This window comes from Poeciliopsis prolifica, unplaced genomic scaffold (genome assembly GCF_027474105.1).
Source record: "Poeciliopsis prolifica strain line A6 unplaced genomic scaffold, Auburn_PproV2 SCAFFOLD030, whole genome shotgun sequence".
NCBI classification, from domain to species: domain Eukaryota; kingdom Metazoa; phylum Chordata; class Actinopteri; order Cyprinodontiformes; family Poeciliidae; genus Poeciliopsis; species Poeciliopsis prolifica.
In genome coordinates this window covers 2,670,174-2,694,289 of record NW_026562405.1, presented here as the reverse complement: position 1 = coordinate 2,694,289, position 24,116 = coordinate 2,670,174, and the positions used below count along the sequence as shown (strand labels likewise).

The window sequence follows — 24,116 nt, the reverse complement described above, 5'->3', positions numbered from 1 at the left end:
CTCTCAATTTTAAAATTGTAATTTTGCAAACACAATTTTACAAGTGTATTTGTAAAGTTTCACAAATACACTTGTACAATTTTACATTTCTATTCTATTTGCACAGATAAATTTCAGTCTCACTTTGCACATTGATAATATTCTTAAATCATGCTGCACTTCTCTGAAAGTTGTAAAAGAACATACAACGAAAGGTTTTGGTATGGTTTATGACGATGACACAGCAAAGGTAGGACTGAAATGAACATTTTAGCTTCATGAAATTAGCTATGTTTCTCATAGTTGATGGTTCAGTGAGTTTTGCAAATAACATGTTGATTCTAATGTTGGAAACAGCAGAGCTTGGGTTTTACTCTGATTGGGTGACCATGTGCTGTCTGCTGCATGTTTACCAGGTGTGAGTCGTTAGTGTCTAATTAGCCTCTAGTTATCTCCCCACCATAAAACTGATTAGTGTTGGAGCTGGGTGTTGTTGAGGTAATAAATATTGTTGTTATCATTTAGATGAGTTTTTGCCTGTTACATGGATATGCAATATGCCTATATCGGTTATTGTATAGCATGTGCTTTGATTGATCTTGTTAACAGAAGCGCAGCAGGACCCAAAAATGGAGCCTTTTCTTGGATAATAAATGTACCATTTCCAAATCATTCATGAACTCCTTTAGAAGATGTTTGGAGTGTCCACGAGTATAGAAGGACATTTGATCTTTATGTCTGATTGGTGTCAGTTTCCTTTGATGTCCTTTGATAAATAATGAAGTTAATTGTTTACGGAAGTCACTGTTTCATATTGATTTGAAGACAAATTATTTCTTGATCCTAAATAAAAAACATATAATCCTTAAAAATACACAATTATCTGTGCTTCTTATATTTGTAATAAAGCTTGTGGAGTAGAAAGGTGAAGAATTCTTCCTTCAAACTAAATTAGCTAATTTATGAAAATGTTTTTCTTATCTTTTCATAGCATACATTTGATTAATCACACTTTAACATTTAAAATCTCTTTTATTAGCAGTGAAGTGACATGAACTTGTCTCGTCATTCTGACTGTGTTAGTATAACTCCTTATTTGATGTTAAACAGTGCAGTGCAGTAAGCTGCTTTTTTAATCACCATTTTCACCTGAACATTATTTGCAGCTTTGTTCATAAACGCTGTTGTGTTAATATAAGCATTTAGCTTTTTTTAAAATTAGGGATTAAGAGTTGTCAAAAATCCTAACTGTTGAATAAAACATATCCAGATTAAGTTGGTGATCAGAATGCATTTAAAAGATATCAAACATTTGGAGGAAAATACATTTTTTGTGATGCGCTGATGTGACGGACACAGCTCTTCAAACCAAGTCAATTTTTCACTTTATTTCACAAACTCAGTTAAGAACCAGCTTCAACAATTTTAGTTTTGCACCAGAAGCAATTTTCTTGTCTTTGCACAGTTTGACTGAACCTTATTCTAAAGATAAACATTAGAAAACAGTATGTCGAATCAGCATTTGGAAGAAATCCATCTCTTTATTTGATCAAAATAGATCCAATAATCATTGAGTCATCCAGTTATCTTGGTTGAAATGACCGAAAATCATCCTACTCCTGTTGAGAATTGTCTGATTCACTCTGCAGGTGAATTTCTTATCATTTTCCCCACAAACAGTAAATGATTCAGACGCTATTTATTGGTGAGTGCTTGAGAAAATCCACAGAGTTAGCCTGGTTGACTAGCAACTGAGCTCATAGAAACCGAGAAAAGATTCTCATCCCTTCAGCCTCTCTTTGTTTTTCCTTTTTCCTCTCTGTCCTTCTCAGAAGCTGACGGATATCTAGCACTACGTTTTCACTCAGCCATGCACGATTGCGCTCCTATTTCCCTGCTGGGAGGTCAGCTCTGTTCCGCGTCTGCTGGGAAGCTTTCACAATGGTCTCATATTTAGCCATTTTGAGCCAACAGCAGGTAGATTTGCTGTTTCCTCTGTTTAAAGTACATCATTCCAGCCCATCACTTTAGAGTGAATTTTATAATGGGAAAATGTTTAAGAAATAATGCCTGAAAGTAAAAGATACTACTTAGGATCTTAAAACACAAAATAAATGTTAAGTTGTTTGTAACTTTTACTGCCTGCATTTCAAACTGTTAGGCAGATATTTGAAAATTCATAAACCAAATTGTTTGTAAATACCGTCCTAATTTTTTTTGTCTTTGCAAGTAAGATAGTATAATTCTCTGAACGTGCAGTGACTCCTGGAATAAACATTTTGAAGATTTGAAAATGATGGCCTGGATGAATGGTACCTGTACTGCTTCAATATTTTTGGGGGTATTTATTTTTTTTATGTTGTTTTTCGTCTGCATGTTTGAAACTTGAACAAGCCAAGCACAGTACAATAAACCACTTGAGTGTTTTGGGGTCCACATTTCCTGGCAGAAAGGGAAATGTAAAACAGAAATTATGATGTTTATAACAGGCTGATTTTGGCTACTTTGTTCTGAAGCCTGTCTGAAGGTAATTGCTTCTGTGGCTGGTTCACTTTATTAGATGTTTCTCCAGTGGGCCTGTGCTCCATCTTCGTGATGCCAGCTGATTAGTTTGGCTCCACAGGACACACATTGCAGCGAAGGTATTAAAATGTGTACTGTGTAATTAAAAATGCCAATTGTGAGAGTGGAAACTATTACAGCTGGCGGAAAGAACATCACAGACATCCCCAAGAGTCCTGAAAAGGCATGTATACATCAGGGAAACAATTTCCTGCAAAAATCTTGTACACATGACGCTGCTGCGATTCACTGGGAGTGTTTACAGTACGCGCAGCCTCTCTGCAACTTGCATAGTGAGCGTTTCGTTCATGAGTCACCACTGTCTTCAGCCCGAGGCTCAGCATCCAGCCAGCTGAAGGAGGGGATTCATGTTTTATTTTAGTCCCTCTAATATGCCATGAAGACATCATTATCTTGAACATGTTGTTTTCTAGAGCCTCGATTGTTTAAATGCCACAGAAGATGTGGATGACACAAACAGCTTCACCCTCATCACCGTCACAGAGATCATTAGATGTGCAATTTAGCGTGCATCATTAGATGTGGCTTTTTGTTATTGCCAACCTCAGCAGTCTGTGGCACAGCGCCCCGTCCTTGGTGGGAGAGGGATGTTATCTTTTATGTCATGCACACACCAGCGCTGCCCACAGGGGAGAGGTGAGTTTGCAAGGAACTTGGCTGATTGAGGGCACAGGGCACAAGACACTCTGTGCACAACTTTAGTTGCTGTGAATACTAAGGATGTCTCGCAAGAGACTCTTTTGTCAGCTTCAGCTCCCTTTTAGAAGAGTCATAAATAGCACACAGTGTGAGCACTCTTTCCCCCGGTGTTGGCATGCCATAGACATTTTTATCTTTACTTTTTCTGTCTACATCTGTAGATGTCATGTGACTTATTCCACCAGATCCAACCGAATAGAGATAAAATACTCTGTGATGTTTATTTTGCTTTGCATGAATATGTAATTGTGAAATTCAAATATTTAGGATTTAAAATGAAGCAATGAAAGAAAATAAGATTATATGATAAAACGAAACCTAATCGTTGAGCATCTTTTACTGGCACCTATGGGAAGATTTTATATCACTTACAAAAACAAAGTCAGTGACTGATTAAAAATGGTTTTTAATAATTTCTAAAAGTCTTGTATTCTGGGTCTGAATCCATTACTGAGTAGTTTTTAATGCACTTACCTATTAAAAGGGTTCCAGCTTTTGCTGTTTCCAAGAACATGACTGCTTGGTCACGACAATTTTTAAGTGGATGATTTCAGAATTTAAATATATCTTACTTTAAGATTTTTGATTTGACTCATATGAGTGGAATGAGCAGATGTTGAAAAGTTAGACTTGATATAAATATTTTATTGGAATTCCACAATCTACATGCCTAAAATCTACTTATTTTTTGTTATCACCCCAATATAGCAGTCAAGTTTCTGTTTGTGACCTTAGATTCAGAGTCAGTGAGAGACAATTCCCAAGTCTCACTCCTTAAAAATGGAGCAGCCACCCCGTGCATCAGTAACCTGATTATCCCAGTTGTCAGTTTGGATAAGGCCGCGCTTTGGGATCTGGGTGTCCTCTGATTCTCACTTCAAGATAAAACCGGTCCTCCTGGAGATGGGAAGCGACATCAGAGCAGGACAGACACGAAAACGTAGGAAAAGAAATCACCGGGATTTTATAAAGTCAGGTAAGAAAACAGATACATAAAAGCTTTTCTTTTTATGTGAACAGTGATGAGTTTGTCTCTCAGTCATCAAGTATTAGGCAGTGGTTTGGGGAGTACTTTTCTGTCTCTTTGTGTTTTTCTTAATTGAAGCTGTGCGCCACTGTGTGTATTATATAGCATGCTTTTGCTCATTTGTGTCAGAGCATTCATTGTCTTTTAATGCTGGTTTACTCAATAAGAATTCTGTTATGATTATTTTTAAGGCTTATTATAACCTCTCAAAATAACTTGCCTTACTGAAGCAGTTTAAAGTTGATATGAGAGTGTAGGAGTCTCAGAAGAAGGCAACCATTTACCAAGGGGAGGGAAACAGGATACAACTTGTGGGTGGGTTTTAGTTATTGTTTCTGTGAACCACAAGTGTCTCCTTTATATTCGGTCTTTGGTTCTATATAGGGGAACTTTGTAGCACAAGTCTTTGTGTCTTTTTTTGTTAGGAAAGATGTTTTTTTGAGCCCACAGTATTTATGTCCTTCTTATCTTTTCAGTCCATCATTTGGCTCCATAAAACTTTGGATTAATTTTTGCATCGTCACAGTGGATGAAACTGAGTTGCAATTTGCAGCCCTGCAACAATGGCTGACTGCATTCCAGATAACTCCACCAGCGTTATCCAGAATCCTAAGGCTGACCTACAGGATGGTACCAAAGTTTCACCTGAGTCCGCATCAGCAGCTGTGATCAAAGTGAGACCTGCAGACCTGGGACTGATTCGAAGCCTGTCAAAGTCAGACTCTGACCTGTTGGCGTCTCCGGTCGGAGAGGAGGACGGAGGTCTGGCAAACCGCAGCGGCTCTGTGGCTAACTGCAGTTCTGGGCAGCCGTCCATCGAGCGCATGCCTTCCTTTGCATCTGAGTGGGATGAGGTAATACACAAGCTGTCGGGACAAGCACGAGGGTGTAAATGGCAGGAGGAATGGCACTGTGGAGTGTGTCGCTGTGTGTGAATGAGAAAAAAAGTGGAGTGATAAGAGAAGAGAGGACAGATTAGTGGGGAAAAAAATAGACAAATTTAGCGGCACATTTCAGGAAAGGGAAAGGAAGGAAGAGGAGGAGAGCGGAGGCAGCAGTGTGATCAGGAGTCCGGCTGAAGCAGTGATGGAGTAACTTTACCCAGGCTGTCAGCAGAAAACGCCTGCGGGCGAGTGCTTGAATGCATGAATGGTTTGATCACTTGCACCGACCTCCCTGTAGCAGCCCTGGCATCCAAGACTAATTGGGCTTGTGCTGTCATACCACATCCATTCAGTACATGTCTCAGGGGCCGACCCACGCTTCCAGTGTCTCCTCCTGCTCTTTTGTGGCTCCTTTGCTCCGACTTGCGCCATCTACTTTTGAGCCCACAATGAGCAATCCTTCACTATCCCCTCCATACCCACAACCCACCTGTCCCACCTCCTTCAGGTCCCATTCATATCCTGAAAAAGATTTGACTTGTGATTTCTGAGCATTTGGAGTGCCAACCCCTCCGTTCAGCTCTGTAAACACTGTGAAATTATTTAAAATGTCTCTTTCCAAAACATAAACATTTAAATATGACAAAAAAAAGTCAGTGAAGAAAATGTTTTTGCTAAACCACAGCCGTGACCGTTTTCCACTTCAGAATCAAGGTTCTTTACTTTATGCACAATGGTTAATTCTTATGCGAGAAACTTTTGAAATTTTGTCACATCACAACTACACACTTCAATTGTATCTTATTTGATATATTTTCTTACAATGAAAATCTGAATAGTGTGGTGTGTAACTGCAGTCAGACACTCAAATCATAACTTTGTAGAACTACTCTACGCAAATAAATTTTCAGGAGGCTGATTTGTGCATCAAGAGACTCATTTCCTTTCCTCTGCAAAAGAGGAAGTCCGATTAGAAACTATCTATAAACATACATTTCAAAGCCTGAGTTTACTTTAACTGAGCCATTCTAATCCACAAAAATGCTTTGATCAAAACTCTTCTATTGCATCTCTGGCTGTGTATTAAGACTTGGGGTACTGCTGTTTTTTGCATCATTTAATAGCTTTTCTTCATGGATTCTGACCAGCTCACTTATCTCCACTGAAAAAAAGAATCCTAACAGGATGATGCTACCACCACCATGTTTCAGCATGGAGATGTGCACTGAGCTTTCTCTAACCTGTCAAATTTTGCATGTACATGAATATATTTCTTCGTCTCATCTGATCAGAAAACTTCTTTCTTCACATCAGACTCATGTGATCTCAAAGCAAATTTATGAAACTCATTTATATGCAGTTTAGTTCATTCCAATAAAATCCAACTGTCAATTTTATAGAGTACCATTCAATACAAGCATTAAACATTACAGACATTCAGCTGATCTTAAAAAAGAAAACATCAAATTCTCAGTCCTGATTAATTTCTCCCTGTTTAAGACTATTTGCGCAAGATTATCTGTTATAATCTTGGATTCTCATGGCCGAAACTCATGTCATCTTGATTTAAGCCTTGCTTAGTGCACAGAGACTATGACCCTGTACCACTGACTTGTGCAATTACACTCTTAAAACAGAAATGTGTCACCACACAAGGCCGAGAAAATGTTGAGCTTCCGCTTGAATTTGTGTATCTCCCTCTCTGTCATCTCTCATGCCCTTTTCCTGCTCTCTGCTCCAACCCTTTACTCTCTGACACACACTGTTTGTTCAGGCCGTTCTGGGTGGGGTGTCCTGTTCTTGAGGGCATCCTGTTTTCTAGCTGTTTCAGATGTCTTGTTTTCCCCTCAGTGCTTCAAGGGATTTTCTTTCTTTCCCCTCAGTGCTTGGAGGGAGTGACAAATACAGCTTTCATGCTTTCCTCTAAGTTTGTTTCAAATGTGCATGAAGGCTTATGTTAAAAGCCTTCAGCCTTCACCATAACAATTTCTGATGCTTATTTTACTCAGCATCTTTTTCTTACTTGTAATTTGATTAAGTTTCAAGTTTAAAAAAAAAAAGTTGACTGAAAAAAGTTGAGGAGTTTTGGAGCAGCAGCTGCATCAGAGCCCTTCGTGATTTCTTAAAAGTAATATTGACATTTTGTCAATGGAATAAAATTAAATGTTGTTTATGCTCACTAAGCTTCACGTAACATAAATTTCTACAAGTTTCCATCAGCTCTAAAAAATGTATATATTCCATCAGCTTTAAAAAAAAAATCTATTCCATCAACTTAAAAAAAAAAATCCATCAGCTTTAAAAAAAGAAAAAAATCCTGATGGCTGATGCCATTGCTTTGTCAGGTTAAATTGTGCTTCTCAAAACTTTCCATTATCGAAGTCATTTAAGCTCTTATTGAAATAGTCATTATTTCCAAAGCTTCTGTCATTCCCTGCTTGTTCATTTCTAATTTAGTTCTTAATGTCCCATTGTTGAGGCCTGATGATTCTCATCATTTTTCATCCCTCTGCCTCCTACTGGCTGATCTTATTTGGACTCACAGGTAATCTCGGACCCCAGCAGAAACTGGTTGCTGTTTTTCACCTCTTTTTTTCCACTCATCATTGTGTCTTCCAATCTTTTGTTGATTCCCTCAATTTGAAACCATTTCTCCTGGCACCCCACTGCGGAGAGTGGAAGTTCGAGTCTTTGCCCATCTAATGAACAGCGTGGCCTTCTATCTGCAGAGAAACAATTCTTGACCTTTTCTCTGAGCTCACTTCACTTGTATTTGCCCTTTTTGCAGTTGCTTTCAACTAACTAGTTCAAACAATTGTTTTAGCAGAAGCAGAAAGGAAGAGTCTACTTCTAGTAACAAGCTATTTTATTAGAATACCCGCATGCACCTCTTTCAGATTGACTTTTTTATTTTAATGATCAATACATTTAAGCAACAGAAAAAGCTCAAATAATTTGATTGTGAAGTCTCACACAGAAGCATTCACTGCTGTAAGTTATCACAGTATATGGCACTCTGACATTAAAGTGAAAGCAAAATAACTGTTTCAAGCATAACCTTTATATCCATTTGACATTTTCAGTGGGAGCATATGTGTATTAAATGCTATATCTTGTGGCAGCTGATTTTACAGCAAGCCATTCTTTGTTTCCTATTGCAGCAAAATCACTTGGTATTCTGTTAACAATTTCACTTATATGAAAACGAGTCGGCTGATGTAACGACACTGCTTCTGATGCAAAAACGGCCAAATTTTTGTCCACGTTCAAAGACATTGTAGATGAATGTGGGACACCAGTATGCTCGAACTGATTTGAATCTGTGTGGGATTGTCTTTGATGTAAATAAAACTTTAATTACGGAAAATGCTCAGTGGAAAACCTCAAAGATGTAACCACATCCACCCTGGTCCCTGCAGCAGCAGATGTCTCAGTGCTGCTGCCTGTTTTTTGGTTCGCCTTCATGATGTTTGTTTTGATGTCCAATATCTGTTAGCTTCTGTTGTTTTAGTACATCTGTGTTCTGAAATATGACATTGTCCACATATCAGAATAAAAAGTCTTAATACATATTTAAAATAACCAGTTCATTTTATTATCAAATTTATGTTTTGTACCAGATTCTCTAATGAATTTTGTCCCCCTTCAATGAAAGAGGTATAAGATAAGATAAAACGTAACTTTTTTTATATCTCATTGGCATGATCCAGTTTTTGACTGATAGAGAATATTTTATTTATGACAACAGCATTTTTTTTTTTTGTGTGATGTCTTGTGCAAAAAAAAAAACCTAAACAAAAAACATTTGTTTGTCCAATAAAAGTAAGCTTTTCTTACAAGACAGCCAAAAGCATCAATTTGATGCCAAAAAATCATCACAATGAAGCCAAATTGTGATGAATTACAATTTGGCTTCATATTGGTTGTAAAATATCCTTAACATTCTTATAATAACTTTTATGTTCTCTTTTCAAAAAACAACTATAGGAATAAAATAAAATCTAAAATATCTGCGATTTTCTTCACACATAACGATGTTGTGAGGCAATAAAGAAAAAAGTAGACAATAAAGCAAAATAGTAAATAACCCTTAAAGGTTCAAGGTGGTTCTTCATATTGGTTGTGGTTTAGAATAAAAATCATAGACAAGCCCTATTCATTGTTATTTTTAACTGACTGATCTAAACCTCTGGTCTAGGTTTGAACCTGCCAGTTTTATATTTGTTTGTTAAACACTTGTTAGAAACATAGCTCCAACATTTTTCAGTATAAAAATAGACAGATGGTTTAAATGATTTACACATAGTTGGATGCACTCATATATATAGCTGCACCAAAGCCATCCCTGAAAGGCTTCATAAATATTCCAGCTCTGCTTTTTCCATTAGTTTTGTATAGAGCTTCAGGATGTCCTTTATACAGAAGGATTAAAATACATACAATAGAAATTAAATGTCTTTATCAGTTGATCAGCCAGTTATAGTAAATTCACGCAATATCAACAGTAGTATCGCACAGCAAAAACGTTTTGTCATCAACAATGGATGTGGTATGACAAGCTTTTCACAAAGGTTTATGCTATCACTAAATGTATAAGATACTAAACAAAAACTGTGATGGAATAAAAGTAGAATAAAAGTATTTACAAATCTTACCAGCCTACATTTAGACTTTCTTCACCATCTGGATGTTGTCATTCATGCTGACTTTATTTATGCTGTGTGATTTCAGAGCTGTCAAATAAATAAAAATCACTTCAGAACTGTTGGATATAATTATGTGATCTGTTCTATGTTCACTCCAGAGCTCCTGGCCCATCTGTCTTTATTGACAGTGATACTGTAGCAGTAATCCTGCTTTCAGACCAATGCCAATGAAGCAAGCAGCTTTTTTTTTTCTTGGTTTAATATACTGAGTCATCATTTTCAGTATCTCCTTCGTTTTAGGCTTCCAGCCATCTTTTCTACCCGAGAGAGACAGGCTCAGTAAACAATAATGTACTCTATATCCCTAAAGGACATTGTTTAAGATTATTTCGCATTATCTCCAGCCTGTTAGATAGCATGCAGACAAAGGAGATGAGAAACAATAGTGCAAATAAAAAGAAATAGAAACAAAATGAAATACTGACATTAAACCCTGTTCCAGTGTCTCTATATCAGATAAACCAGTGAGCCAAATTGATTATTCATTAGAAAACCTCTAAAGCTTTTAGTGACCAAAAAACAACCAATCTATATTGTACTCGCTTACAATATAAAACTCACTTTTATCTTTTAAAACTCACTTTTCTGATGAACTGAGGGCTTATCAGGGTTCAGTCAGACTCTGGTAAATTACACAAAGTGAAATTAGAAATTGTTTTGGTCAGAACTACAGAAACATATTTATTTTGGTTTCAACAAAACAACAGAACATTCTAATATAACATTGATAACATCATCAATAGCAATACTTTAAGATGCATTGTGTAGACCGCAAAGCCTTCAACTTATTCAAAAAAATAGTTTTCTTTGTTTGAAAAAGTTCTTATTACAGGAATACAAGAAAGATTTTATGCAAATCTTGGCTTCAGTGAAAGTATCAATGCAAGGCTGAAACATTGGACGTGCCCTACAACTTATGTCATTTACACGAAAGAAATCTCCAGCTGCATGTCACTAAAAAGGCTCCAGGTGTTAAAAGTAATTAAAGCCTAAACACTCCCATGTAATGAAATGTTCAATATTTGTGTGATGATTGAATGAGTTTTTTTTCTGGCTCTTGTGAGAAAACACATTTTCTAAATTTAAACTTATATTAAAACAGGTGACGTTTCCACACTATCACCGTTTTCCGTTTCCGTTCTCCTTGTGTTAAACATCGGTGCCAATGTTCATGGTCCTCGTCCAGATGTTGACAGCTTACTGTTCATTCTTGATTTGTTTGCTAGTCTTTCATCATTTCCCACTCTGGACTTAGAATGATCTGGCCTGGAATCATATTTTTTTATTTTGACATATTCACCTGTCAAATAAGATAAAACGTCTGACCTCAGACATTTTATTATTATTTTATTTTTTTTTGTCTTTTTAAGAAAGCATGGTCTATGCTATGATGAAAAATAACTTGGGGGAGGGGAAGGGTAGGGGATTTCCCATTTCTTTACCATTGGTTTAAGCCTATTATTCATATTTGTAAACTTCCAGTTCAGTCAAGTTGATTATTTATAATAGTACCTATACAGTGAGCACATAATCTATTTTTACTAAGGATGATGATGCACAAAATGAAGGAAATAATTCAGCCTGACTGAACCACTGTGCTTACTGTGTGTAGAAGGCCTAACGCATATGTACATAGTTAATATGAGGGAACGAAAAAAACTGTTGTAACATCTCACAGCAGGTCACCAACTTAATTGGATGAAAGCGTACAGACTACATGGACAAATAGTGATTCTAATTATGAATAATGGCCCCTCTCTGCAATATTTGGGCACTTTAGTAACATTAAAAGATTCAGATAATCCAGCTAAGGAGCAATAAGAACGATAAGAATGTGGTTGTGATCTTTAGTCCCTTGTACAGCATCAATTTGACTAACAGTATAAGGTTTAAGGCTGTACATTAAACAAAATATTTTCTCAAAAGATAATTGAATAAAGTCTAAGCTTTAGGAATAGACACTGGCATGAATATTTGATAATAATACTACTTAAATAACGAGTAAAAATCATAACAGTGTAGATGTACAAGAGTGTCATGTGAGGTCTTTGAAGAGATAGGCTTTCTCCAAAGAACACTAATTATAGTTGGGGGAGCTTGTTCCACCAGCTAGAGACTCCCAAATACTGGTTACTGGTTTTCTCAAATTTAAACTTGACATGTCCGGCTCATGTGTTCCTCTCCCTTTACTCATGTGCCCAAAAATGAAATTCAGTACAACTACTCACTGTCCAAATTTACCAAATTAGTAAATTAGGGCCATCATTCTGTCTAAATGCAATTATTCTGCATTGGCCTCAAAGGTTTCTTGGAAAACATTTGAACAAAAAAGGATTATGAAGATCGAGGAACACAGCAAAGATGGGTTAGAGATAAAGTTGTGGAGACGGAAGTCGAGTAAGATCAGGTATCAATAACCCAACTGTTAAAAATCTCATAAAATACTGCGAAATACAACATTTGAAAAGAAACAAATTAGGGGTATCCATCTCAAATTCTTCAGACTGATATTCCATGCACTTGTTCCAGCAAGCCTGGGGAAGTGAATTAAATACAGGGCCACCAATGAAAAAAAAAAAAAACATTTAAGAGACTGGAAAACACTTGAGACAGACTCCAGACATACAACCTGGGCTGCCTAGACTTTGAGCTAATTGAGAATATCTGGAAATGCTAAAAAAAAATGTATTGAGTGTTGTCTTCTTCTCTGTACAATTTCTGAAATATAATTTCATGAACAAAAACATTCCATCAAAATAGATCGCCATGTCCGGCACCAAAGGTTGGATGGTTTTTCTATCAGATGATGTTTGATTTTTCCAGTGGTTAAAAGTGTAACAGACATATCTGTTACAAAATTGTATTCAATGTTTATGTGCCAGAGAGCTCGGTAATAATATGTAGCTGTGAAATATTTTACCTCTGTTAATTTTCTTGTCACTGGATTTTTTCAGAAGCGTCATGTCCGGAGACAAGTTTTGATAAAGGTGCACCTGGTTGTGTGTGTGTGTGTGTGTGTGTGTGTGTGTGTGTGTGTTTCTAAGTGTCTGTGTTTGATATAGAATGTATCTGGGTTAATTCAAAGAGTAATGTGGGGTCTGTATTGCTGGAGGCATATGCCATGCATCCCACGTGCCTGACTTCCAAATGAATCAAGGCTTTTCCACAGTGTTGATGCCACTAGCGAAGAGCATAGTGCTTTTTCAAACACTAAATATTACATCAAATAAGCCTGGCTGTGTCTCTGCCTGGTGTCAGTAGTGAAAGTAAAAACCTTTTTTTCAGCCTTGAAAAAACCTATATTGCTGATTGTGAAAAGTCAACTCCAGGGTTTCTATATTTAGACACCCGTCTGGTTTGCAATATTTTGCACATAAATTTTGAGGTCATCTGTGCATGAAAGTTGGCTTGCTTGCAGCTGACAAACATTTATATGCAGGTTATATTTTCTTCAGACACCTAAAGAATATTGAATGGTATAAAAATGTGAGTTTAGTTTGCCTGAGTACAGAATAATGTATTGCAATGTGCGTGAGGTCTTATTGTCCTTGAAGCGTTGAGCGTCAGCAAACACTTCAGCACCCTGTAGACAGCTGCTTAACCAGATGAGAGAGATTGTTCTTCTAACATGCAGTGTATGCAATAAATGTGATGCGTCCCAGACTGTTGGGTAGACTTAGTATACAGTGACAGAAGTACTTTATATATCTATATTGAAAACACCAGGTCTGTGCTTCCATCTTCTTTGTTAGTTCAATTATTTATTAAGATATGATCAATTCTATTGTGATCAATAGATATCACGGATGCTGTCTGCTCATCATAATTAAATAACCAAGTGCAACTAAAATCATGTTAATATGTTTGTTCATACAATAAGCGATTAAAAAACATGCTGTGCCATTATCCTTCTACCACTTTCTGTCATTAGCGTTCAGTAGTAATGGCATTTCCATTGCGGTTTTGCTAAATACACTAATATGTATACAACTGAATAGCATTCTTTTTGTTGTTGTTGTTGTTGTTGTTTTTTTGTAATTGCTGTGTTTCCATTAATCACATATATCTTCAGAATTCTAATTATATGGTCAATGGAAACACAGTTATAACTGCTCTCTCAGTACTGTTGAATTAAAGTCAACATTTAAATCCCTCCTTTGTGAAAACTAATATTGACATGTTTCTTGTTTTCACTTCATGCAACATGTTTACTAGCCCCAAAAGCACATCAGTAAAACTTGAAGTTGGCAATGCAGGAAAAATACAAGCAACTAATAGTTTTTTTGTTGGCTCTGAAAGCTCACAGTCTTCTTAAATAAACATTCCTGGCTCTAAAGCCCAAAGCATCCTTTTCATGAGCTTTTGCCTGCCACACTGAGCATACATGATGCTGCATCAAGCTATTGCTTTTGTATTTGTGGAATCTAAATACAAGATTTTATATGTCTGATACTGCAAACTCAATCAGATCAGGGCCTCCGGAGGTTCTGTTTGGGTTATAGACTCCTAATGGAGTTTGGGTTACTGGAGATTCATAGTTGTAATTCAGCCTAGTATCTGTCTATGTTTTTGCTAAGCAGTGGATTACTCATCGAACTGCTGTCTACGTTAACCTGGTGCTCACAATCCATCACTGCAAAGCAGTCCACCCACTCAGTGATTCTAACAGAAGCACACAATTCAAACTCCATAGCAAGTTTCATTCATTCATTCAGAAAAAGGGTTGATAATTAGCACCAAGGCTTCTAGTTTGTGAGCAAGAATTGGATTCTATGATGTATTTTTAAATTATTTTTTCTTCTTTTTTTTTTAACCAGTGTTTCATGCTTGTTTTTAACAGATTGAGAAGATCATGACATTGATTGGGGCTGGCATTGAAACAACAAAGAACCAGCATCACAAGCCAAGCCCAGGTAATTCTTTTTTTTAATAATGCATAATTTCAATTTATATTTATTTTTGAAAAGTAGCTCAAGAAGATCAAACACTTCAAGTTTCTGTAACACTTTATTTGATGGGTTGTTAATAAGATTGTCATGATGTCTTTGTTATGACAACTTGACATTAACCAAGAAAGCATGATCTCACATAACTTTGGCTTTAATAAAATAAAGTCATAATTTTTAAAGTTTAATCAGTAATGCTTTTACAACTAATTTATATCAGATCATCACTGTCATGACAGTCTTATTCATAACCTGTCAAAGAAAGTTTAAACATAATAGATTTAGATTTCTTTATGGAATCCCCTAAAAAGACACAAGTAATGTTTCCTTATTTTATGTACAATAGCACAGTACTGAAGATGATTGCGATAAGTTTAAATGTTAAATAATCTCACCTGATTTTCTCCAAAGAGGCTAAGCCAGGGTTGCAAACTGACACTCCTATGTTTGAAAGATGTAAAATTATGTGTAAAAGATGTGTCATGTTGTGGAATCCGAATCATTGATTTAATCCCTATTTTCAGATGTTTATTTAAAGGGGAAGTAATATGCATTTTCCAATCCAATAGTGACATTTTATAGCACAAAAACATAACTATGTTATGTGTTGAGTTGTTATAAAAATCATATAACTATGAAACTCAATTGAAAACAAATTGGCCTGTCTCTTTAAGTTCCTGCTCTTTCAGGCACTCTGCCTTCAGCACATCATCACAACATTTCTCCATTATGTCCTTTACAATTCTTTGGAGGGTTGGAGTGAAAAGTACTTTGTAAGCTTTGTAGTTGTGCAGTTCACGTTTGCAAAAACTAATCACATATAAATTCAGAATTACATTTTCCATTCTTCAACCAATATCTATTTTCTAAGCCAAGGACAAAGGCAAACTTTTTGCAGCAAAGAGGAACAGTTCAGAGCAATCTGAAATTGAAACTATGGAATGAACTTTCTAAGAACAAAAGACTAATCTGATTCAAATCTGAAAAAATAAAAAAGCAAATACCACTAACACCCAAACGACAATAATTAACCAATTAGAAGTATTGTTATGAGCTTGTCAGTCTTTCAGAGACCCAAAGCAAAATTAGAGTCAAATTCTAAGTTTTTTCTTTCACATGAGTGGAAGGAATAAAAAAAGGAGATGAAACAAAGATTTAGAATAAACCCTGAAGGGTTTTGGCAATAGAAACACCACTGTAGAAAAGGCAAGACAAGTTTATTTGTATATAGATACAATTTAATGTGCAAGAAAAATGAAAGTAACAGAAAAAAAATAATAATTTTATACACTAAACAGTCAAAAGAAATATCACATAATAGAACAAACGCATAAAATGTAATCTTACAAAAGAAAGAAACATAAAGTGGCAACAATTCAGCAAAGAAAATGTTAAAACATGATAGAATAGATGAAGTAATCTTTGGCTTTTATGGGTAAGCTGCAGTAAACCATTATAGTGCTCTAGTCGTAGTGCTTTACAATAAAGTTTATCAAAGTGAAAGAAAAATATTTCTTATAGTTAGAAGGTCATTTCAAGATGTGTGCATATTTATGTGCATGTACACTTAAACATAATCTAACTTGTGACAAATCGGGGCTTCTTTTCCAGTATTAAAGCAGATTTATAGAATGGATGTGTTGTTTTTCTGACTCACAGGGAATTAAACTGAGATTCATCTGACAGCTCATTGTTGCCAATTGTAACAGGGAAGTTTCCTCTTTATGAAAAATGCATTATTTTAAATTCCCACTGTCATTTTGATTTATATTTTAATAGTTTGATAGTGGGCTTCAGTGAGTGTCCTTCAGGAGGTGCAGAGGGAGAGGCCAGCTGGCACCAGCTCAGTGTGTTTAGGTTACACTGTCAGCTTTCTCCATTAAATAAGTTCCTATAAGGAGGTTTCATCTTATTACATAACAGCTTTTCTCTGCACAGGACTGCTTTTTACACAGATTGGCTTGGATAAAATTTCCATCAGTTATGCGCGGTGTTCTTTATGGGCCACAGCAAAATATGGAAAGTTTTAAGGGAGCAAGAGACGACAAAAGATGGCAGGAAATTTTGTTGACCGCATAGATATCCAAATATTGAAATAAGAGGACTGGGTCTTCACAAAATCTTCATTCTTTTCAAGACTTTCTAACACTATCCCATCGCTGTTGGAAGTTTTCTTTGGGTTTTCTGTTAAAAATTTTTCTTTGGGTTTTCAACAAACATGCTGTTATAACAAATATTCTTTTATAACCAGTAAATGTGGTTTCATTGGTCTTTTAGCTCATCCCAACACAACTATTCATCAAACTCAGCATTCACTGACATAGTTGCATCACAAGAGGAAATTGCATCATCTTGTTGTGCTTGACACCATGCCTGGACCAAACTTTTTCACACAGAGCTGAATAAGTTTGTGAGCATTTTCCATCAAGAAATGAGCTTGGATAGTAATGTTGATATTTCTTTTCTACTGGTAAACTTTCACTATCTGGTTTTAGCAACTGTAGGTGGTGTGAATACTTTTGAGGGGCATTTATCAGACATGATGAGGAATTAAGTACAATCGGTTGCAAAATGCCTGCACAGACTTCCTGGATGGAAATTGCACAGTGATTGTCCACAAAGGAGAGTATCTGCAGGAAGGTTTGGCGCTATCTCCATGATGTTTCATTACTTGTTTAGGGGTATTACAAATACTGACGTGAGAGGAGTGACCTCAGGTAGTCTGCACCATGTGTGAAAGGTTTGTGAGAATAGGAGAAGTCGATTGCTTGACTTTAGGTGAAGAATAAGAGAGCCTCAAGTCATGCTGCCAATGTTCTCATGAGGGCAATATCATCTCTTTCTTGACAAGCCCTCCAAACTATCCATATTTGTCCAGTCTTTTTAAAATTCTAGCTGAAATGTCCTGTTGGTTTTTTTTACAGTTTTACAAAGCACTGCACGTTCTGACCTTAAGGTTGAATTTATTGCGACAACTACTCTTGGGAACATTTGCAACTGCCTTAAATTGCTTCCATCCATGAAAAAACATTCACACTGGAGAATAATGGGTTTCAGAAATGGCTTTTCTATGCATTCCATATTCATGGGCAGCAGCATTTGCTCCTCTGTTGTAACAAATGCATTTATTTTTTGAGATTGTGTTAACAACCACCTGTATGCTCTAGATCAACAAACTGCCAAGACTTTTCTTTTATAAATTGGCTGCACTTGCTGAGTGTTTAATGGAGTACATTTGACTAGAAGTTATGGGTGCTCCTTTTCCTCCTAATCAATGTGGAAAAATTAAGAAACAACTTGCACTTGAACTTTGAACATTTTTGTTGTAATCAAGTTAGAGTAGATATCTTAAGATTATGAACAACGTCTTAATGTAGTAAAAACTGTATATTTCTTACAATTAAAATTGTCTTTATAATTATCTGTGAAACTATCACACTATATCTAAGATTATAGAAAAACCAGCAAGACTAAGCATGAGTTGAATTTATTAACAATAAAACTAGGATTTCTTTAATGATCCTAAGATTAAATGAGTGAAAAAAAAACAGTTATGAGAACTAACAAGAAAAACAAACAATGCTAAACCTGCTCTACAACTACTGCTATAGATTTATGACCAGGAAAGTATTGTTTACATCATTTATTAAAAAGGATCAATGACCTGACATTTATTCAGTAATACCATTTGTCTCTCAGGTGTCTGAAGGTGTTTGAAGGTAAATTGTCTTCTGAGGGTGGTTTTGCTATCCAGTCTGGATAGCACTTAAACAAAGTTACGTTGGGCTCAAGTCCAGAGTGCAGAACCCACCCCCCCAATACTTTAGCATAGTAGTGTAATGTACAAGGCAAACAAAAATATGTATTGCAACCGAATGCCCTGGAGACATCGCAAGGATCTGCTTAACCAATCAAAAGCAAACTGAGGAAATCAAAATTTTTCAAAACCCCATTCACTATAATACAGAGAGACTGAAAACATCAAAATCAAAAACAGTCTGTCACTGTAGCCAAAATCCTTTCTCACAACTGTGACTGTTTTGACATTATGAGTTTCAAACTTACTGTGCTATATGAAGGACAGGTTCACGTTCAAGGTGTACCACATTAATGGTACACCTTAACATACTGCTTTGTTTCTTTGAAAGAAATGTACAAACCTGAAAAAAATGGCAGCGTTCTAAATTTTCAAAATAATATTTACATGAAACATACTTTGTAACATTGACAAGCAGTCAGACAACTCTTTTTTTGGGTATAATGAGTGTCAAGATCATAAAAACATGAATATTTCACAGATCCTGGGACACATGAGCAGAATAATAAGTGATATTGGTGAAATTTAAAATGCAGCAAAGGCATGTAGAAGTGACCTGGAGGCAAGCAGAGAAGGAGGAGAAAAGTTAGATCTAGGTGTCCATGTGACCTAAACTGTAACGACAGGCATGGAAATGTATTTTTTAATGTGGAGTTACTTCTCATATCTTTTGTCACCTCATTTTGAACCCTGTGACAAGTGTGACTTGACATGGTTTGATCACTTTTAATATTCTTAATTAACCAAGAACATTTTTTAAGAGTATTTTCAGCCATCAGTTGCCATGGAAAGCATGCATTTATATTCTCTAATTTACACGGTAAGAGGTCATAGATGAATGTATAAATAATCTTTACATTTACCAATAATTACATGCCTAGTTTATAAAAGGATTTATAATAGCTGATGCTGAGATACATTTTAAGCAAAGCTTGTGTCCAGCGAACCCCTAATTTATGATTTTAATTATAAGTTTCAGCTTACTAAGCATTTTTAGATTAACCACCACAAAACGATAAGAATTGAGCTGTGAAGTAAGACATTACATAAAGGGGATATATAGTGTGTCTGTTCTTTCCACTCTTATAGGTATATAGTAATCAGAGGAGCATTTAGAAGAAGAATATTCTGAAAGTGTCCCAGATTCAGCTGAGTCATCCAGTCACTGCTCCGATTGTAATTGTAGATTGTGAGCAAGTACTTTCAGAGGTTATGAAGATGCTTTGTTGCTGTTTTTCTAAGAGCCTTTTTCATGGGGAGCTTAGAGGTTTTTTCTTAAGTAGGATGAAAGCAAATAAACAGGTAGCCCTCAGAGTATTCACAAATGGGAGTGAGACAGAAAGAAAGCATTTTCTTGTCATTTCGCTTTTATTTTTGTGACTGAAATGAAGGAATATTAAGACTGCTTTGATTTGTATAGTAACTCTCTAAGGTTAGAAATCATGTAGGACTCGGTCATTTCCTTGGAATGGATTTTTGAAAACCAGATGAGATTTTTTTTTCTTTTTTTAAGAAAAAAAAAATGTTGCAGTCTCAAGCCAGAAACTGTTTGTGTTTTGTGCCCATTATGAGTACCTCGACTGTGGAGTAAATGAGCTTAACACACAGGGAGGAAGAAGAGAGAAAGCGCAGCTAACAGGAGGCATCGACTGGGTTTGTGTACAGGCACATGCTGATGTTCAAAGGAAAAACGTCCGCCTTCAGTTTCCCTGAATTAATTCAGCTTTGCGGCTCATTTTCTCCACTGCTTGGGTGTGTTGACAAGGAGCTACTGCTTTTCTCCTGCTCTGATAAAGCGGAAAAGCTTTATCTAGGCACAACCTGTGGTTCCATTTTTTTTTTTTTTTTTTTTGTGCACAGGTCTTGGCACTCCTTCAAGGCAAGTCTAGACCTTGTGCACAAACAGAAAGGAAATCCTCTTTGGTAGATTTGACAATTTGGCCTAATAAAACAGGGGACAAAATAGTGACGCATTTCCCTCCACCGTTGAGCACTGGATACTCTGTCAGTCAGTAATTAGGTCCGTCTAATATAGAAGGGGATGAGCGGAAATAAATGGGTGTAACGGCTGATATTTTTACCAGGCTTTGTCCGGATGTTAAAAGCTGCAGTAGCGTGAAGCTCGGAAGAAAAGCCTAAAGCAGGAAGAGGAGTTCTAGTGAATTGTAATTAGTCTGCTTCAGTTCTTCTCACATACTATTACCATCCTTATCTCAACCAAATGTTTCATCGCCTGCTGCTCTATTAGTCTTTTTTGGTGTCTTATCTGTCCTTGACTGATTTTCTCCTCCATCTTTCTTCTCCTTTCTTCCCTTCATTCCTCTTCTGATTGCAGTTTCTCTCCCTCTGGCCTCAAGTAAAGCCTGGATGACTGACAGGTCACACACAACTGCCCTGGACTTTACCTGAGCGTTGCGTGGCCGGAGTGCCATTGGTATAGGGGCCCAATTACAGAAGAGGTTCAATCAATAGCTCCTTTTTTCGGGCTGCCTCTTATTGGTATGACTAACTGACTGGCTCATGACCCGACAGGGAATGTGTGAGGTGATTGCGAGCAGCTTGGGAGCCTGAATAATTACGCTCTGCCTGGCAGTTGTATTCTGATAACACTGGTATTAGACACTGCCAGTTGAGCAGCCCCTCAACTGGCAGTCTGTGGAGTCTGTCAAAGTGGTCTTTTTTTTCTGTTATGCCAGATATATCAGAATTTTATATTATCTTGCTTGTTCATTCGGGCTTTTTGCTGTAAGTAGCTTCTGTTGTGCTTCAAAAATGCTTGATGTGACATGAACATCTGGATGTACATAATGGAATTTGCCTCTTTACTGTCATTCGCCATGACTGAGCAAGATCAGGAGAGACACGTCTTTTATTTTTTTCGCCTCTCTTCTTTGCTCTAGTAAAAATGCATTAGAGTCTCTGCTGACTTGAATCAATGCTGCCCTCCCTTGCCCTATCATCAAATTAAGACGTAAATGAATTAAAGCCAACTGGTAATAAGGAGGGGGATTGGGTGCGTTCTTTGTTTTTCTATCTCCTACCAAAAAAAAAATGGTGTGAAAAATCAAGGCTGCTCAGTTGCAGCACAACATTCAAGCCCTATGATTTTGGACTTGTACCTTGCCTCTGCAAGTGGTGTCCTTTCTCAGCTGACGAGATCAGAGTGGCTGTGTGTAATTGCAATCAGTACACTGAAGGGAAAGAAGGTGTAAGGAGTGGGGAAAGGCAAAGAAAGAGGTGGAAGACAGATGACAACCAAGAAGTGTGTGTTTGCATCTGTCTGTGTGTTTGAGAAGCAAAGAGCGAGACGGAGTGAAGGAGAGTGCAAGGCAGAAAGGGAGAGGAAGGCAAAGGGAGGGGAATTGATATAGTGAGAGAGAGGAAGAGAGAGAGAAGGAGAGAGGTGGTTACGTGGAACAGCACCCCACTTCATCAGGCAGCATACGGCAGACCTGCAGTGCGATCACAGAGCATGGCAATGGGGCTATGAGACTGAAGGGAGACAGAGAGCAAAGAGAGAAGAGAGCAAGAAGGAGGAGGGAAGTTGAAAAGAAGCGCTTGAGGGATTTGCTTGGATAAAAAAAGGTGGTGGTGGGGGGAAGATCTCCGGCTCCTTTCCCCATCGTGGATGTTGGAAGGACGTGGCAGCAGTGGCTTAGGTTCAGGCAGGTCTGTGGTCTTCTGTGTTGAAGTAGGAAGCGTCAGGACGTTATGCCCTGTGAGCAGTGAGGGGTAAGCGTGTGTGTGTGTATGTGTGTGTGCGTGTCTGTGTTCCTGCATCAGCGCTGCCTGCATGTCTCAGACAGGCGAGGGATGCAGCAAACCTCTGCCCTGAGCGCAGAGGCTGCTAGCTGCACCCAGCGAGGAGAAGAAGAACCAGGTGGGCTCAGAGCAAGAGTTGGGGGTTGCTTGCCTCAGGAAGGAGCTAGCTTAACATGCACTGTGGTCCCACGGTGGTCCTCACTTCAGAGGAAAGAGAGCTCACCTGCCGCGCGTCGGATCTGAACCTGGATTTACTGCTCTGAGAGATGAGAGGCACGTTCTCCGGCGGAGCCGCACTGACAGCTGCCCTCTGAAGGAGTGTGAATGCTGGGCTGCACTGGGAGCACTGGAACCACCAAGGACACTGAGCCTTTTGCCTCACAGTTCACCTGGAGCAAGGAATATATTCTTGGATTTGAATATGAATTGAGGAGTTTGGAATTGGCACACTGGAAATCCAGCCTTTCTTTGATGTGGGATTTACAATATGTCTACCTGATCATACTCTGTGTGGCTCTGGAGTAAGGACAAAACATGATTTGAACTTGAAATGTGTATTCCTTGATTTAAAAAAAAAACATGAGTACCTCAACAGTACTTTAGAATGCTGCTACCTTCATTGTATGAGCCTTGTCCTAGCTCTCAAAGAGGTTGACCAATGAAGCCATGGGACTCAGCCAGAGCTTTACAAGTATGTGGTGAAAACCCTGTCCACTTTATTTTGGGGGAGCTGAATATATCTGTGTTACACCCTAATGAGTTTAGCATATCTAAAATGACAGGGAGACTTTTAGGATAGTAATGTCTTATATATGCGAGAATGTCTGCTCCCTGGTTTCCCTCAGCCTAAAAATATCCAGCCTTTTTGTTTGTAGTGTTTAGTGTTGTTGTAGCTAGGGACTTGTTTTTTTCACACTTGCTCATCTGCTCACTAAAGGAATGTTTAGTGAACCTTGTTTGTTGGAAGATGCCACAGTGGCTCAGTCCAACATAATTAGGAAAACCAAGCTTCAGATGGGCTTCCTTCCCCGCACTACCTCCACCCTCGCCTGACATCTCCAGTCAGTCACACTAGCACCAGTAGGTGTAATATTAGTCTAGTCAGTCCCCTGCAGGGGCCGGAGCATTGCCTGCAACACTTCCTGTCCTCCTCCTGTGTTTGAGTTTAGCCGGGCCCCCGCCTGTACCGTGGGAGCCCCTCATCCCCAGCCTGGACCCTGTCTCCCCCCTACCCTGCCTGGTGCTGCTGCACTCGGCTCTGCCTCTGCTGGCCGAGGATGATGTGGCAATGCCATGTGTCGTCCTCTGAGTGCCGCTGCTACCGGCTGAACGGCTTCTCCCTGCTGAAGCGCTTCCCTCTCTCGGCAGATGGGGCCTGTGGTAAAGCCCTGGACCAGCCGGTCGGAGAGTGGCTGGAGCACGTGGGGCTGCCGCAGTACGAGAGCAAGTTTCTGCTCAATGGCTTTGATGACCTACGATTCATGGTGAGTCACCTGCAGCATGTCATCTCAAGAATCAGTTCCACTTTATTTCACCCCCGTCTCCGCCTGTGTCGGTCCGGCTTCATCTATCTTTTCATGTCACCACTTCTCTCCACTCGTCTCCCATAAGCGCCATCCCCTCCATTGCTCTTTCTTTCCCACCTCTTTCACACAGCCTTATAACACTTTTGGCCCTCTCCTTATTACCTCATCTTCAACTCTGCAATGCATG

General features: G+C 38.0%; 1 protein-coding gene across 4 annotated transcripts in view; it reads left to right on the top strand.

Moving 5' to 3' along the window:
* The first annotated feature begins 4,743 nt into the window (after window positions 1-4,743).
* The window catches only part of anks1ab (ankyrin repeat and sterile alpha motif domain containing 1Ab), a 52,850-nt gene continuing 33,477 nt past the window's right edge, over window positions 4,744-24,116 (top strand). For 3 of the 4 annotated variants that reach the window (XM_055050203.1, XM_055050200.1, XM_055050202.1), the window contains exons 1-3: window positions 4,744-5,142; window positions 14,719-14,791; window positions 23,772-23,887. In XM_055050203.1, coding sequence (XP_054906178.1) covers window positions 4,852-5,142; window positions 14,719-14,791; window positions 23,772-23,887 — 480 coding nt within the window. In that variant the 5' untranslated portion in view covers window positions 4,744-4,851. Of the gene's footprint in view, window positions 5,143-14,718; window positions 14,792-22,058; window positions 23,095-23,771; window positions 23,888-24,116 lie in introns of those variants that run through there. The other variant, XM_055050204.1, reaches the window with a different exon arrangement.